We start from the raw sequence: 15,056 nt of genomic DNA, 5'->3' as shown, positions 1-15,056 counted from the left end.
ATTTTGATGTACTGTTTCTGGAGGCCTTCTATCGATTTTGATATTGTGAAGAGAATTTGTCTCCTAATCCATCAGCAGAAATGGCTTCCATTGACAGACTGCATACACAGTATATGCATTTCTTTCCAAATCACACCTCAGACAGCTACCTAGATATGAATGTTTGATACAGACTGCAAGCTTGGCTCCCCCCTCCCCAATAATCCAATTTCTCTTTTCCCTAATTAAAATCACATGCTTCTCTAAATTATACTTCAATTCAGCCATATTCCAACAAATAGGCAGATATAAAATGTTAAAGTGTCTACTGCAAATAAGATGCTTTCATTATGGAATATTTAATTATATTTAATCATTTTATTCTATTTAAAGGGAAGGAATGACAAGACATATCTCGTGTACCTCAATCCCAAAATAATCATGTCCTTTCCCAAGTAAGGCATCCACATACTCCAACACCAAATCCACAGCTTCTTCTAGGAGATCATAATTCAAATAGAGTCGGAGAAGTTCAGCAGCATCTACCTTCTGTAGAGGAACAAGTAGAAATCATCAGACATCAACTACCATTGATAGCTTTAAGTTAAAATAATATCCTCCTTACCTAAGGAGCCACATTAAGGAACTAGATAATTCCATGTAGTTTGAACCAGAACATGTGTGTTCTGGTAAAGATACTGATGGGATAGAGTAGAAAAAAAGCCAATGACGCTAGCAGCTATAATGTGTTCCATATCACCCTGATCATCCCAATGCCTTTCCTATTTGGCTGCTGCCACAAAAATCCATGACTTCAAGTGTAACACATCTAACCTGCTCACCCACCCCAACCACCTATCTTCCCCTCTTTCTTTTTTCTGAGATTTGCATATTTCTCCCTATTTTCACCATCTTAAAAATCTGCAAATTATTTATTTAACAAATGCTGGAATTTTAAAAAAAATACTTCATTTGGATGAATCACCTACACATACCCAAGCTATGAGGTATTTGTATGTATTATTTCTATCACATCTCCTAATAGCTATTGATACAAATGATATTCTTCTGGGCCACTGATCAATGCGAATTTAAGCAGCTCTATACTGTTATGGTTCTCATTCTGTCTAATGGTTTTACGATTACTCTTAGCAACTTCATAAAGGATGGTTAGGAAAGGACATTCAAGAATTGAAAGCTGGAGTGCCTATTTCTCTTTTTTAAAATCTAATTGCTTGAACAGTTAGAATCCTAAAGCATTTAATCTGAGTAGCAGACTAAGAAACTAAAAGTAAATCCAGAGAATATAAGATTACTAATCTCTGTAGACAAGCTGATCCTAAATTGGGAAAAGAACACATGTAGGAAAAGACCATTCCTAGATAACCATTGGCAATTCTGGTTAAAATGATTTTGCCTAATTCTTCTAATGAGAACTGAATCCCCATTTGTCTAATTTATTTATTTATTTATTTATTTATTTATACTTATTAGTCGCCCCCTCTCCCCACAGGGACTCGGGGCGACGTACACAAGCAACAGTCAGCACAGTGTCATACAGAGGAGGTAAAAAATAAATAAATAATTACAATACTGAAAAAGGTTAAAACCCCAATAACGTTAATAGTTTAAAAACTAAAATTGACAATTAAAAATGACCTAGGGGTGGAAAAGTTGTCGAATTATGCCAGGCCGGCTAGCCGAAACAGGTGGGTCTTCAGTTTACTGCGGAAGGAGCGGAGATCGGTTGTTGTTCTAATGTCTGGGGGGAGGTCGTTCCAAAGGGTAGGGCCCGCCACAGAGAAGGACCTACTCCTGGGCACCGCCCTCTGACAATCTCTAGAGGACGGCACCCGGAGGAGACCCTCTCTGTGTGAGCGAATGGGTCGCAGGGATGTATGGGGCAGGACACGATCCCGCAGGTAACTAGGCCCTATGCCATGGAGCGCTTTGAAGATGGTAACTAACACCTTGAAGCGCACCCGGTAGGCCACAGGAAGCCAGTGCAGCTCGCGCAGGAGCGGTGTTATATGGGAGAACCTCGATCTCCCCATAATTACCCGCGTGGCTGCATTCTGGACCAACTGCAGTCTCCGGGTGCACCTCAAGGGGAGCCCCATGTAGAGAGCATTACAGTAGTCCAGGCGAGACGTCACCAGCGCGTGAGTGACTGTGTGCAGGGCCTCCCGGTCCAAAAGGGGTCGCAATTGGCGCACCAGGCGAACCTGGTGGAACGTCCCCCTCGCCACGGCTGCCACATGATCTTCCATAGCCAGCCGGGCATCAAGGAGGACGCCCAAATTGTGTGCCCGTTCCACCGGGGCTAATTGTTCATCCCCGATGGCCAGCGATGGAATGTGCTGGTTGTACCGGGGTGCCGGAAGCCACAGCCACTCTGTCTTGGAGGGGTTGAGCTTGAGCCTGTTGTCACCCATCCAGACCCGCACGGCTTCCAGACAACGGGACATCACTTCAACAGCCTCGTTGGGGTGGTTTGGGGTGGAAATATACAGCTGAGTGTCATCAGCGTACAGATGATATCTCACCCCAAAACCACGGATGATCTCGTCCAGCGGTTTCATATATGTGTTGAACAGGAGAGGCGAGAGGATCGACCCCTGTGGGACCCCACAAGTGAGGGGCCTCGGGGTCGACCTCTGCTCCCCTGTCAACACACATTGCGTCCGGCCAGAGAGGTAGGAGCGGAACCACCGCAATACGGTGCCCCCGATCCCCAACCCCTCCAGACGGCGCAATAGGATACCATGGTCGATGGTATCGAAAGCCGCCGAGAGGTCTAATAGGACAAGGATGGAGGAACAACCCCCATCCTTTGCCCTCCAGAGATCATCCACCAACGCGACCAAGGCTGTCTCCGTGCTGTGACCGGGTCGGAAGCCGGACTGGCGCGGGTCTAGATAATCATCTTCCTCCAGGTGACACGGGAACTGCTGAGCCACCACACTCTCAACAACCTTCGCTAAAAAAGGAAGGTTGGAGACAGGACGATAATTTGCTAGCTCCATTGGGTCCAGAGAAGGCTTCTTGAGCAGGGGTCTCACCACCGCCTCTTTCAAGGCGGTTGGTAAAAGGCCCTCACCCAACGAAGCGTTCACCAGTCCCAGTAGCCAGCCTCGTGAACCCTCCCAGGAAGCCAGTACCAACCAGGAGGGGCACGGGTCCAATAAACATGTGGTGGCTCGCAGTCACCCGCGCAACCTGTCCAAATCTTCGGTGACAACAGGGTCAAACTCCTCCCAGCGTGGAATCTCAAGACTAGCCTCGGACGCCCCCCCTGGAGCACTGGAGTGGGTCCACCCCCTCCGGATCTGATCAATTTTATCCTGCAGGTATTCCCCAAACTCCTCTGCCCTGCCCTGCAATGGGGGGTCCCGTTGTCCCTGCGACAGCAGGGAGCGGGTCACCCGAAACAGGGCGGCAGGGCGGTTCTCTCCGGATGCTATAAGGGTGGCACAATAATTCACCAATATGAAATCAAGTTATTATTTCTCCTTGTATTTCTGAAAATGCAATCATAAAATGGTTTTCTCCTTGCATTTCTACAGTAAGATATCTAACCGATTTACATAATAGATTATACTAGCTGGAAAAAACAGTCCCTGATCTGACCACAATTGAGCCCAAAATTTATCTTGCTAAGTAAAACATTTGAATTCTACCCATTTTAAAATCTTTCTTGCCATGTTTATTAAGTGAATCACTACAGTTAACTTAGAAACATGGCTGTTAAGTGAATCTGGCTTCCCCATTGACTTTGCTTGTCAAAAGGTCGCAAAAGATGATCACATGACCCCAGGACACTGCAACCATCATAGTCGCCAAGCATCCAAATTCTGATCAAATGACTATGGGATGCTGCAGTGGCTTCAAATATGAAAAACAGTCATAAGTCACTTTTTTCAGTGCTGTTGTAACTTTGAACGGTCACTAAATGAACTGTAGTAAATCAAGGACTACCTGTAATTTACTTTCAAATATATCATACTTTCTAATCTGTTACTAATTTTTGACAGATTTTTTATTGCTAACTAGAATCCTGTAGCCCAAATTAGTTTTCCACAAACTGAAGTTATTTACTTTATAGCTGTTGATAAGCCAGTTAGGTAAGGGAACACCATGAGACAGCAACTTATTGATTACACAACGGTGGTATGGGCTATTCTCTGACTTATACTTGTCCAGGTAGGAGGCTAAGAGACGCCAAGCTTCATCTGTTGCACTGCAATAAACAATTGGAATATATTTATTATATTATCAATGCTATTCCCCCCCCCCCTTCTCCCCCCTAAATATGCACTTATGCACGTTTCTGGCTGTGTATATACCCATACTTTTCCTCAAAGTTTTTTGCTATCATGATGTTTCCAAATCAACACAATTTCTGCACTAGAATTTAACACATACTGCTTTGCTTACTTTTAAGGTACTAAATATGACTTTGAGATGGATTTTTTTGTATTTGTAAGTGATTAACATTTCTGTGAATGTTCTTTAACAGTTATGATTCAGTTATAAAGTCCAACTATTTTTAAATATTAGTCACAGAATCGCACAGGACTAAAGACTGGATAGTTGCAAGAACAGAGGGAAATAACCCCAATGTCTACCCAACATGCACCAGTTCCAATGAGAACTTTTCCTTCTATCTGCAATTTTGGTCATAATAGGTGGAAGGCTCACCTAAGTTTACTTTTTACCAATCCCAATGTATTAATGTGCTCTTTTTTTGTTTTGCATTAGATAGTAGATATTACTATTGGTGCCATTTAAACTGGATTTGTTTTAAATTCACATAACCTGACTTGGCTATCTTGGTACGTCTTGCACAGCTTCTCCAGTTAATTTAAAATATTTGCTCTTCTGCTATTATTTCTTTCCTTCTTTTTAGTTTCTTTTCTGCTTTATTTATCTATTTCTGTTAGAATGAACAATATTTCCCTAAACTATTTTCAGAATTTTACATAAATGTTGGCAACGAAGGACCATAACAACGAATTCTAGTAAGGTTTGCACTTAATGTTACAAGATTTAAAGAATAAAAAAGTGATATGAATGTGCTCCCTCTGCCTTTTAACTTTGCAATTGTTCCTTTTAACTTGGTTTTTTTGCATTTAATTACAGTTTTTATTTCATTTTACTGTTTTATCTATAAACCATCCAGACTCCAGATACATGCAAATGGGATTGGCAGTAGAGACATTTGGTAACAAAATAAATAAAAACATTTCATTCCTCAAGAGTTTCACAAAATTTGTTCAGTTATGGGCGATATGGAACAATCTTAAATGGAACAATATTTTATTAGTAAGAATATTACTTTCATGCAAATTTATGATATCACAATTTAAACACACTTCACCTGTTCTTCTTGGTTGTAATGACTGATGACAACTGATTTGCAGCAAGCCAATCCCATGCCTCTGCCAAAACTGCTTCCCCTCCAAACTGAAGTTTAATACACCTAGAGCATATACAATTAAGCACAGTATGTAAAACTAATATTTTAAAAACTGTTGAAATTTTTTTTTGGCCAAAGGAACATAAATCTTGATCACTCCATTTTATGAAGATAATTATCCTGAGAAACAGAACAAAATCCAAGTCCAGTGGTCTAATGCTCAAATATGAACTTAATACTGGTTCCATCAATAGGGCTCCCTATTTTAAATAATTTACATCTATTATTTTGGTGAGTGATGAGATATGAGTTTCTCAGATGATTGAATCAGCTTATTTGTCCATCAAATCCTTTTTCTCCATTGCTCTTAGGCAGAAAGCGAAATGCATTTTCTTCCTTAAAATTACTGTAAATATCAAATCTACCAACATTAATAAGTTGAATACATCTTATCTCATTATCATACATTCAACATTTCATAGACACAAATGGTCCCCCCCCCAAAAAAAACACCCATAGACCAATTCCAGGCCATTGTCAGCATGATACAAAAACAATGATCCCAGTAATGAATCATTCTGGATTTCCATAAACTTTTCATCAGATGACAATGACCACAACTATGGATATAAAGTGTATTCTCTGAATTCACACTAGATACACTACATCAACTAATCATACCAATAATATTGCAATTTAGTATGACATCCTATTCTCTTCCTCCATCTCACAATCTCCTTCCTTTCCAGCCCTTGGCAGAGCTCAATTTACAGGCAAAGGAAATTTATAATGTTGGTTTATAACTGAAAAAGAAGGAACTGTTTTAAATTTACAAAACATTTAAAAATTAAGAAATATTCAACATATTGCAGCATTCATACTCGAGAGAGAACCCCAATAATTTGTCACGTACTTGAAAGTAAGACCCTCAAACACAGATCTTAAGGAAAGCTTGTAAGTCTGGCAGAGAGAAATAGCTGTGTCGAAGAGACCCGCCTGCACCAATAGGGCAACTAATTCCTTGGGGGATGAGTTTCCTGGGAAGATAATAAAACTGCCAATTAACAAATGTGATATGTGTCAACATGTAACTATAAATTCTAATAGCATGGCTTCAGAAATGAATTTATTGTAAGTTTGTTAATTTAGATACAAAATTAAATACACCATATACCCACACTGCATATAAGAGCCAGATATTCATTTAATAAAATACTATGTTGCATACATAGCAACACCATAAGGACAGTGTTGTGTACATTAAACAATACCTATCCAGAGACTCAGTAAAAGGTTTCAATATGACTTTTGCCAAACTACTAACATCTAAGCTTGTAAACTAAATTATTTATTGCTAGAGGGCTATCAATATATGTATTCCAATGTTACCTGTAATAGCAGCTGATGTTGGGTCATGTTGTGCCAAAGTTAACCGTATGTGAGCCAACATACATTCTTTTTCTAAGTCCTGTAGCTCCAAGATTTCAATGTGACTACCCGCTGTGTCAAATATATATTAATACTTCATTATAATAAATTGAAAACAAATTAGACCATGAATTATATAATTCAGTATTCAAATCATGATTTCATTAATTTGTTTCTAAAGAGTTTAGAAAAAGCTTTTGATTTGACAAGTTATGTTGTTCACACCATCTTTTTATTCTTGTAAAAAAAAAAGGCTGCCACTGGAATAGCTTCCTTTATTTCCATTATCTATAAATAATAACATTGAAAAACACAGGAAACTCTTAACCTGAAATCTCTTCAGTTGCCTAGACCAGTTCTTAAATTTCCAAAGCTTCTGCCTGTTCTTCTCCTACAACCAGTCAAGGAAATGTAAGCTTCTGAATCAATATTGTATGGTACAGAACCATGTAACCCAGACCCACATATAAAGGTTACATAACTTAGCTAGCTTGGAAAAACAAATTTGCAATTACTCATAATAAAATAGCATATCACTTACTTGGAGCAGCAGCACATTCTCCATCATGATTTCTTTTTGGGGATGCTCCTGGACGTTCATACTGGAATCAAACAGAATAAGCATTCAATCTCTATAGCATCTTCAGTATGAATAATGAAAATAGTTTATTTCCTCCATTATTGCATATGCTTCATTGCACAACCTTATACTCAGTGAACTAAGTCTTCCTATCCATTGCACTCGTGTTCCTTTCAGCTACAAAGTCAACAATTTTCATGCCATGCTAGTGACTGGCTAAAACCTTGAAAATACATCAGCAATTGCCCAAGAGCTTCAAGTATATATTTTACAAACACCCCAAAGTTTTCATATATTCCCTCAAATTATATTATTTACCATTTTCTGCTGTTAATTTATCCTCAATTCTACATTCTCCAGCTGATGGCGCAGGAGGGTCCAGGAATGCATTGTTCAATCCTTATTTGCCCAAGAGACTGAGTCAGAATTTAAGCCACACCTCCAGCTTCCCCTGCTGATATCCAATTCCGACTCAGTCTTGCCCAAAAAGAGATGTAAATTTTTTTGCCGTGAGTGAATATGGGTTTCTTCGTGAGTATAGTTTTTCATTTATTTATTTTCTTTCACTTATCTTTACTATTATTAGCGGATAGAAGGTGTTGAACTTGGCTCACAAGTTCTTTCCCACCTGTTTGTGTTAGAAATAGTGAATTGTGTGGGCTAAATCCTCCTGGAGGTGCCCAGGCTCCTCGTAAGTAAGCAGCCGGCTGTGCCAGCCATTGGAGTCTATTGCGGCTTCGCTCGGCTTGATTCCAATTACTGGCTTGTAGAGGGCAGGGAGGTTTTTCCTGCGTTGCCACTGGTTGTCAGGGGCTGCAGCAGGCAGACATCGAGGCTGCTGGTGCAGGGAGTGTGTGTGTGGCGTGCCGGCATTCCCGTGTGGCCAGAGAAAGGGTGCGTGGCGCGGACTGGACTTATGGGAGAGCGGTACGGCTGGCCAGACCTCTCGGGCCCGTTTGCTCACCGGCACTGCTGTTTCCCCGAAGACTTCTCCCTCGTGAGTATGGGGCCCTGGGGCGGGCATTTTTTTTGATAGACCTTGTGGGGTGGCAGCCATCTTGGGGAGGCCTCATGGTGGTGGCCATTTTGTTAGTGGCCATGAGGCGGTGGCCAATTTCTTTAAGCATCTGGTGGGTGACATGGTCTGCCATTTTTGTTGCCCTTGTTCGCTCCACGAGGCTCATTGCGAGTGCCGGCTCCGGTGAAAACAGTCGCAGATTGCTTACTGGCTCCTGAACTGGGTAGAGTGAGGCCTTGAGGTACAGAGATCGCTACAGTGCCATGGCTGATTCCCTCGGTGAAAGTAGCTCTGGGGCAACTTCGGCAGCTCCTGTGAAGAGCTCCAAGAAGAGGAAGGGTTCCTCCCAGGATCCCCCTACCAATGTTCTCTCTAAGCTGCGCCGGTGCGCAGCCGCTCAAGTGGCAACAAAACACAGTGCAGCAGTTTCCAACTGCCACGCAGTGATCTTTAGCATGATGGACTTTAAGCTGCAGGCGGCTAGGAGGCTTCTGTCAGCTGGGTCGGGATATTATAGTGCCTGGACACACCCAGAGGGCGGGCCTTTGGCCAACAGAAATGTGGCTACGTAGGGTTCTGATTGGGCTCCCTCCGCCGGTGCATGGCTGATTGACAGGGAGGCCGTTCCCTCCTGGATCAAAGTTATTGAGGGGGGAAGCAGCGGCAACAGCAAACTTTCCGTGGGATGTCCGGAGCATGCTTCCGTCGCGGTTTGTCGGCTAAGTCCCCATGGCTGGGCTCCTGGTGTTGTTTGCCGACCGATGGGAGAATATTGTCACTGCGTTAAATTGTTTGCTAGCCTGAACTGACGAATTGAAACTAAATAGTTAAACTGAAAGAGTTACTGCGCAGGTCATAAGGTCTTATCTGACAATGATGTACTGCGCATGCTTATCTTTTTTTATTACTTCACACATTCCAGAGACTTCTCCTTCCCTTTTGATCTTTGTCCGTCTACCAGGAAACTGGTAGACAGAATTGCTTTTTCCAAAATGTAACAATTAGTTAGTTTTTGTTTTATTTCCATTTATTATTTTTGTATTAAAGTTTGTTTTTCATTAGAATATGTTTTCCGGGATTTTATTTCTTTTCTTCGCACCTTAAAGAGTATGCCTGTTTGGAAACGCCGCGGTCTAAGCCTCATCTAGTTCAGGGTGAAATAATTCTTCCCCTGACAAATATTACTTCGGATCTCTGGGTCCTCAATACGGTAAAGTTTGGCCTGCGACTGGAATTCCTTTCCGTCCCTCTGACTTCCTTTCACACGTTTACATCCTCCAAATGCACACTTAAGAGACAGCTCATGCGCCAGGTGATACACCACCTGATGGAGATCCAGGCGGTGGAGGTGGTTCCCCAGGAAGACCGGGGCAGAGAGTTTTATTCCAACCTCTTTGTAGTTCCAAAGTCCTCTGGGGGTTGGAGGGCAATATTTGACCTTAAACGGTTGAACCACTACTTAGTTCACAAGCAATTTAAGATGGCATCTCTTCTTTCCATCCTGGAAGGTATCAGGGAAGGTGACTACCTCATGTCCATTGACTTGACCGAGGCTTACTTTCATGTATCTATCCTCCCTGAGCACAGGAAGTTCCTTAGGTTTTCCTACGCTGGTGACCACTACCAGTATAGGGCTCTTCCCTTTGGCCTTGCCTCGGCTCCCAGGACTTTCATGAAGGTCCTGGCAGCCCTGGCTGCTCACCTCAGAAAAGTTCCCATAAGGCTTCATTGTTATTTAGATGATATCCTTCTCCAGGCGGAGTCGCTGGAGCGGTCCCTTCAAGATCTAGGCCTGACAGTGGGGACCCTGCAGAGGTATGGGTTCTCCGTAAACTTCCAGAAGACCCACATGCGACCATCTACCAGACTGTTGCATTTGGGAGCGATCATAGATTCCTCCTCCGGCATGGTGTTCCTGTCCCAGGATCGCACGGCTAGCCTATTGAAACTGGTCAACCAGGTGCAGAGAGAATGGTGTGTGCCCATAATTACCTTATCTCAGTTGTTGGGGAAGATGATTTCATGTATAGATCCTGTTCCCTGGGCGAGGCTCCATGCTAGAACTCTCCAGTGGTTCTTGCTTCCGTACCAAAGCAGCAAGCGCAGCACCTCGTCTTTCCAAGTTCGAGTAACACCCCCCCCCCACGTGAGGCTATCCCTGATGGTGGGTTTCCCCAGCGCTAGCCAAAGGGTGTGTATTCAGGGAGCTAGCCAAAGGGTGTGTATTCAGGGAGTATTCAGAGGCTTACCCTGACCATGGACACGAACCTTTATAGCTGGGGAGCATTGTTGGGGACACAGCTGGCCCAGGGTCGGTGATCCCCTCGGGACCTTACATATAACATAAACTGGCTGGAGCTGCGTGTGGCTCATCTGGCCCTTCGACACTTTCAGGCCCTTGAACAACAAAGACACGTCCTACTTCTGACGGACAATGTGGCCATGAAGGCGCATGTAAAAAGGCAGGGAGGGACTCACTCCAGAGACCTCTGGGTGGAATCTCAGCGCCTGGGCCATTCGGCGGAGAGGCACCTGTTGTCCATCAAGGCAGAGACATATCCGGAGACGCCAATCACCAAGAGGACTGGCTCAGCAGGGCCACGGTGGACCCGACGGAGTGGCAGCTGGAACCAGAACTGTTCAAAGAGATTTGCAGGAGATTCGGACGGCCAGTGGTGGACCTCTTCGCGTCTCCGGAAAAAGCCCAACTCCCCAGTTTTTCACACAGTTCCCGACTTGGGGAGCGGAGGGGAGCAGTGCCCTACGCAGCAGATGGCCCCCGGGTCTGCTTTATGCGTTTCCCCCATTCCCAATGACTCCAGGGGTGTTGGGGAAGATAGTGAAGGAAGGGGCGGAGGTAATCATGATCGCCCCATACTGGCTACCCAGGCCTTGGTTCGTGGACCTCTTAGATCTGTCCATTGCCAAACCCTGGAGAATCCCGCAGGAGAAGATCTCCCTAAGCCAGGGGGTCCTGGTCCATCCAGAGCCACAATGGCTCCAGTTGACTGCCTGGTATTTGAGAGGGAGATCTTAAGAGAGGCAAGGTTCTCCTCGCAGGTGATATGAGCCATCGTGGCGTCCAGACGCCCGGCTACGACCAGGATTTTTAACGCCACGTGGTCCACTTTTTGTACTTGGTGCCGTAAGGTGCGTGTGGACCCCAAACGTCCTTTGCTGCTGAATATCCTGGAATTCCTTCAGGATGGGCTCAATAGGAGGTTAGCCCATAACACACTTCGGAGACAAGTCTCGGCCCTGTTGACTGTCCTGGTCTTGGACAGCGGGGAGAGCCTGGGCCATCATCCTGTGGTGAAGAGGTTTCTATGGGGAGCAGCCAACCTTCAGCCCCCAGTAGTTCACAGGTTCCCATCTTGGGATTTGTCCACGGTCCTCTAGTGGATCCTCCTTTTGAACCACTGAGGACCGTGTCCTTGCAGTTCCTCACATTAAAGGTGGTTTTCCTAGTCACCATCACGTCGGCTAGGAGGATTTCAGAGTTAGATGCACTCTCTGTCAGGGTGGACCTTTGTATTTTCCAACCTAACACAGTTGTACTGAGACTTGATCCCGCCTTTATCCCCAAGATAAACTCATACTTTCATAGGGCCCAGGAGTCAATTCTTCCGGACTTCTGTCCTAACCCCTCATAGACAGGAGAAGTCGTGGCACAAGCTGGACATGCGGAGAGCCCTCCGTATCTACATAAAGAGAACGGCATTCTCCAGGAAGACGGAGGCGTTGTTTGTCTCTTTCCAGCCTTCTGCCATGGGGTCACGGGTGTCCTCCTCTACTATTGAATGCTGGTTGCGAGCTTGTATTGCCAGGGCTTATGAGACAAGGGGCAAGCCGGTACGACAGGGGATAACAGCTCATTTGACTAGGAGTGTGGCCACCACGGCCACGTGAAACACTCAGGCTCCAATTGGAGATGTTTGTAGAGCTGTGACATGGGTTTCATCTTCATCTTTTATTAAGCATTATAGATTGGATGCGTTTGCGTCTGCAGAGGCATCATTTGGACATAGGGTGCTGCAGGGAGTTCATGCTCCTTCGGGTGCCACAAACCAGTGAGTTCCCGCCATAGGGACTGCCGCTTTGGTATGTCCCATTCCTAGATCCTCCTGCGTCATCAGCTGGAGAAGGAACGTTGGTCCTACCTGAACGTTCTTCTCAACGTGGCGCAGGAGGGTCCAGGTCCCACCCTAGTTGTTGTTTTGGTTAGATCCAGGTCCCCGGGGGCTACTAATGCTGCGGGCAGGGCCTGTTCTTCTTTCGTTTCTCTAATTGGAGCTGCGCCTCGTCGGAATTGGGTATCAGCAGTGGAAGCTGGAGGCATGGCTTAAATTCTGACTCAGCCTCTTGGGCAAATAAGGATTGAACAACCCATTCCTGGACCGTCCTGCACCATGCTGAGAAGAACGTTCAGGTAGGACCAATGTTCCTTCTCTTTTGATTTCCCTAAATTAAAATTACCGAATTATTTGAAACCTGGATCATGAAAGAAGAAAGTGTGCACAAGATATGCAAGTTTGCTTATTTTGTTTAATTTATTCTGGCCCCAGAATTTGCTATTTCCTTGTAATATAATTGTATAGGTAGCCCTTGATTTGTGACTAGAATTGGGATTGAAATTTCTGTCACTAAGTGATGCAGATGTAATGCAATGCCTGACTATATTGCTTGGCATTGGCAATCCTGCAGTCCCAGTTGCTATCATTAAGTCAGACAATATGACTGTCATTGGTGAGGCAATTTCCTGCCAGTCAAAGAGGAAGCTGGCAGGAAGTTGTAAGTCCAGACCTGTTGGCAAGTTGCAGCGACCAGCTGGGAGAGAGATCGAGGGTGCACGTGGGTGGTGAAAGTTGCCATGCGGGTTGTGGAGGGTGCAAGAGAGGGCACAAGTGGCCAGTGTGACCGCAGAGGGGCTTGGGGGGGATGCACAGTGGTTCTTGAGAGGTATCTTGGTATCCTTGAGAGGTAGGGAGGGTTACAGAGGGCATGTAGGGGTGTGCGAGAAGTGCTATGCTACACAGGGAGGGTACAGATATTGCACCAGGGGTGCAAAGGAAGTGTCATGTGAGTTGAGGAAGATGTGTGGGGGTACAGTGCTGCTTTGGGAGGGTATGCAGGGGTGTACAAGTAGCTGGTGCAATATGAGCATAGATGGGCTGGAGATGATGAGCAACAGGGAATACTTATGGAAAAACTTGCAGTCTTCACTGCTGGCTTTCCCATTGATTTTTTGGGGAAGGCAGCAGGGAATATTGCAAATGGTGATCACATAATCGTGGGATGCTTGGCAAATGGTTGTAGGAGCAAACTGTTACCCCAGCACCCGTATCACATAATTTTGAACAGTTGTGGGACAAATGGTCGTAAATCAAGGATTACCTGTAGTTATTGACACTAAAGTGTTTAACTTTGGTCACAATGTAATCCCATGTGTCACATTCACAGGCAAAATTATTTTTCTCTTCTGCCTTAAGCATTAAAATCATCTTGTACTATTACATAACGGCACACGTTAAAATGAAATTCCAAAGCACTGCTTTTGAATGAAAAATGCCACCCACCAAACAATAGCACCACCCCAAGGATAACAGTAGTCATAATAATAACAGCAAAGCATCCAAAATACCAAATTATACAAAAATGGCACCAAGACATACACACACACACCACAGTCAATCTTAAATACATAGCAGAAAAAAGTTTTGAGAGCTTATACAAGATTGATACTATATGGTACACAGCTATTACAGAATCTAGATGTTCTGTTTCAGATACCATGAAGCCTCCTCCCAGAAGGAAACAATGAAAAACGATCATGGAGAGGATGTGTAGAATCTCTGACAATCTGGTGAGAAACAGTTGCTTAGTCTGAAGGAATACGACCTTGACTACTCCAATATTGGTCACCTATTGGTCTATTTCCAATGAAACAGTATTTGTAGACAGTGTATTACACTTCCGTTACTAAGATTTATTATGAAATACTGCATAGAGACTCAACAGTAACAACCAAGGTTGCTGAAACCTTAAATATGCTTGTACACAGCAAAAAGAACCTATTCAGAGAAGGAAATTAGTGAAATTAAATCTTACCACAGCACCAGAAGCTGGTTGCACTATCCATGCATACTCTGGACGAATTAGCCGTAAACAGTTAATAGCAGCAAGGTAACAGTTTGCTTGTTTCTGTAATCCAGGAAGAGTGCGAACTTCCCTGCCAAGGCGCATTCCGTACTCAAACATTACTGTTCCAGCTGAGGAAGGAAACAGAACCATCCATCAGAACAAGAGCTATCCATGATATCTATCACTTTCAGATCAGAAAGAAAAATATGGCAACAACAAAGAATAGAACTAGCTTGAAAACTGTACGATAAAAAGTGTATCTATCCCAAATTAAATCCTTCACATCTTAAAAGAACAGAAATTAAAACAGGATATATTTGTTACTGCAAGAGCTGACCACCTTAAAATTGAGTTTCTAATTCTAAGAGGACAAACACAAACTGCTTTTCCAGTTCAAATATAAGAGAAGAACTAATTGATATAAATGTGATAGAAAAGAGAGAGAGAAAAGAAAATAACCCACAAACCTGCAAATTTATTTAATTTATATT

General features: G+C 43.8%; 1 protein-coding gene across 2 annotated transcripts in view; it reads right to left on the bottom strand.

The window, feature by feature from the left end:
* NUP160 (nucleoporin 160) overlaps positions 1–15,056 on the bottom strand; it is a 49,278-nt gene that overhangs the window by 2,673 nt on the left and 31,549 nt on the right. For both annotated transcript variants that reach the window (XM_081937074.1, XM_081937075.1), the window contains exons 28-34: positions 14,533–14,693; positions 7,368–7,428; positions 6,788–6,898; positions 6,312–6,435; positions 5,360–5,461; positions 4,078–4,219; positions 403–528 (exon numbers count right to left, since the gene is read on the bottom strand). In XM_081937074.1, coding sequence (XP_081793200.1) covers positions 403–528; positions 4,078–4,219; positions 5,360–5,461; positions 6,312–6,435; positions 6,788–6,898; positions 7,368–7,428; positions 14,533–14,693 — 827 coding nt within the window. The remainder of the gene's footprint in view (positions 1–402; positions 529–4,077; positions 4,220–5,359; positions 5,462–6,311; positions 6,436–6,787; positions 6,899–7,367; positions 7,429–14,532; positions 14,694–15,056) is intronic.

This window comes from Natrix helvetica (assembly GCF_964273705.1).
Source record: "Natrix helvetica genome assembly, chromosome: 1".
Lineage (NCBI taxonomy): Eukaryota > Metazoa > Chordata > Lepidosauria > Squamata > Natricidae > Natrix > Natrix helvetica.
Note: the sequence above shows the minus strand (reverse complement) of the source record. Positions and strands in the feature narration are given on the sequence as shown.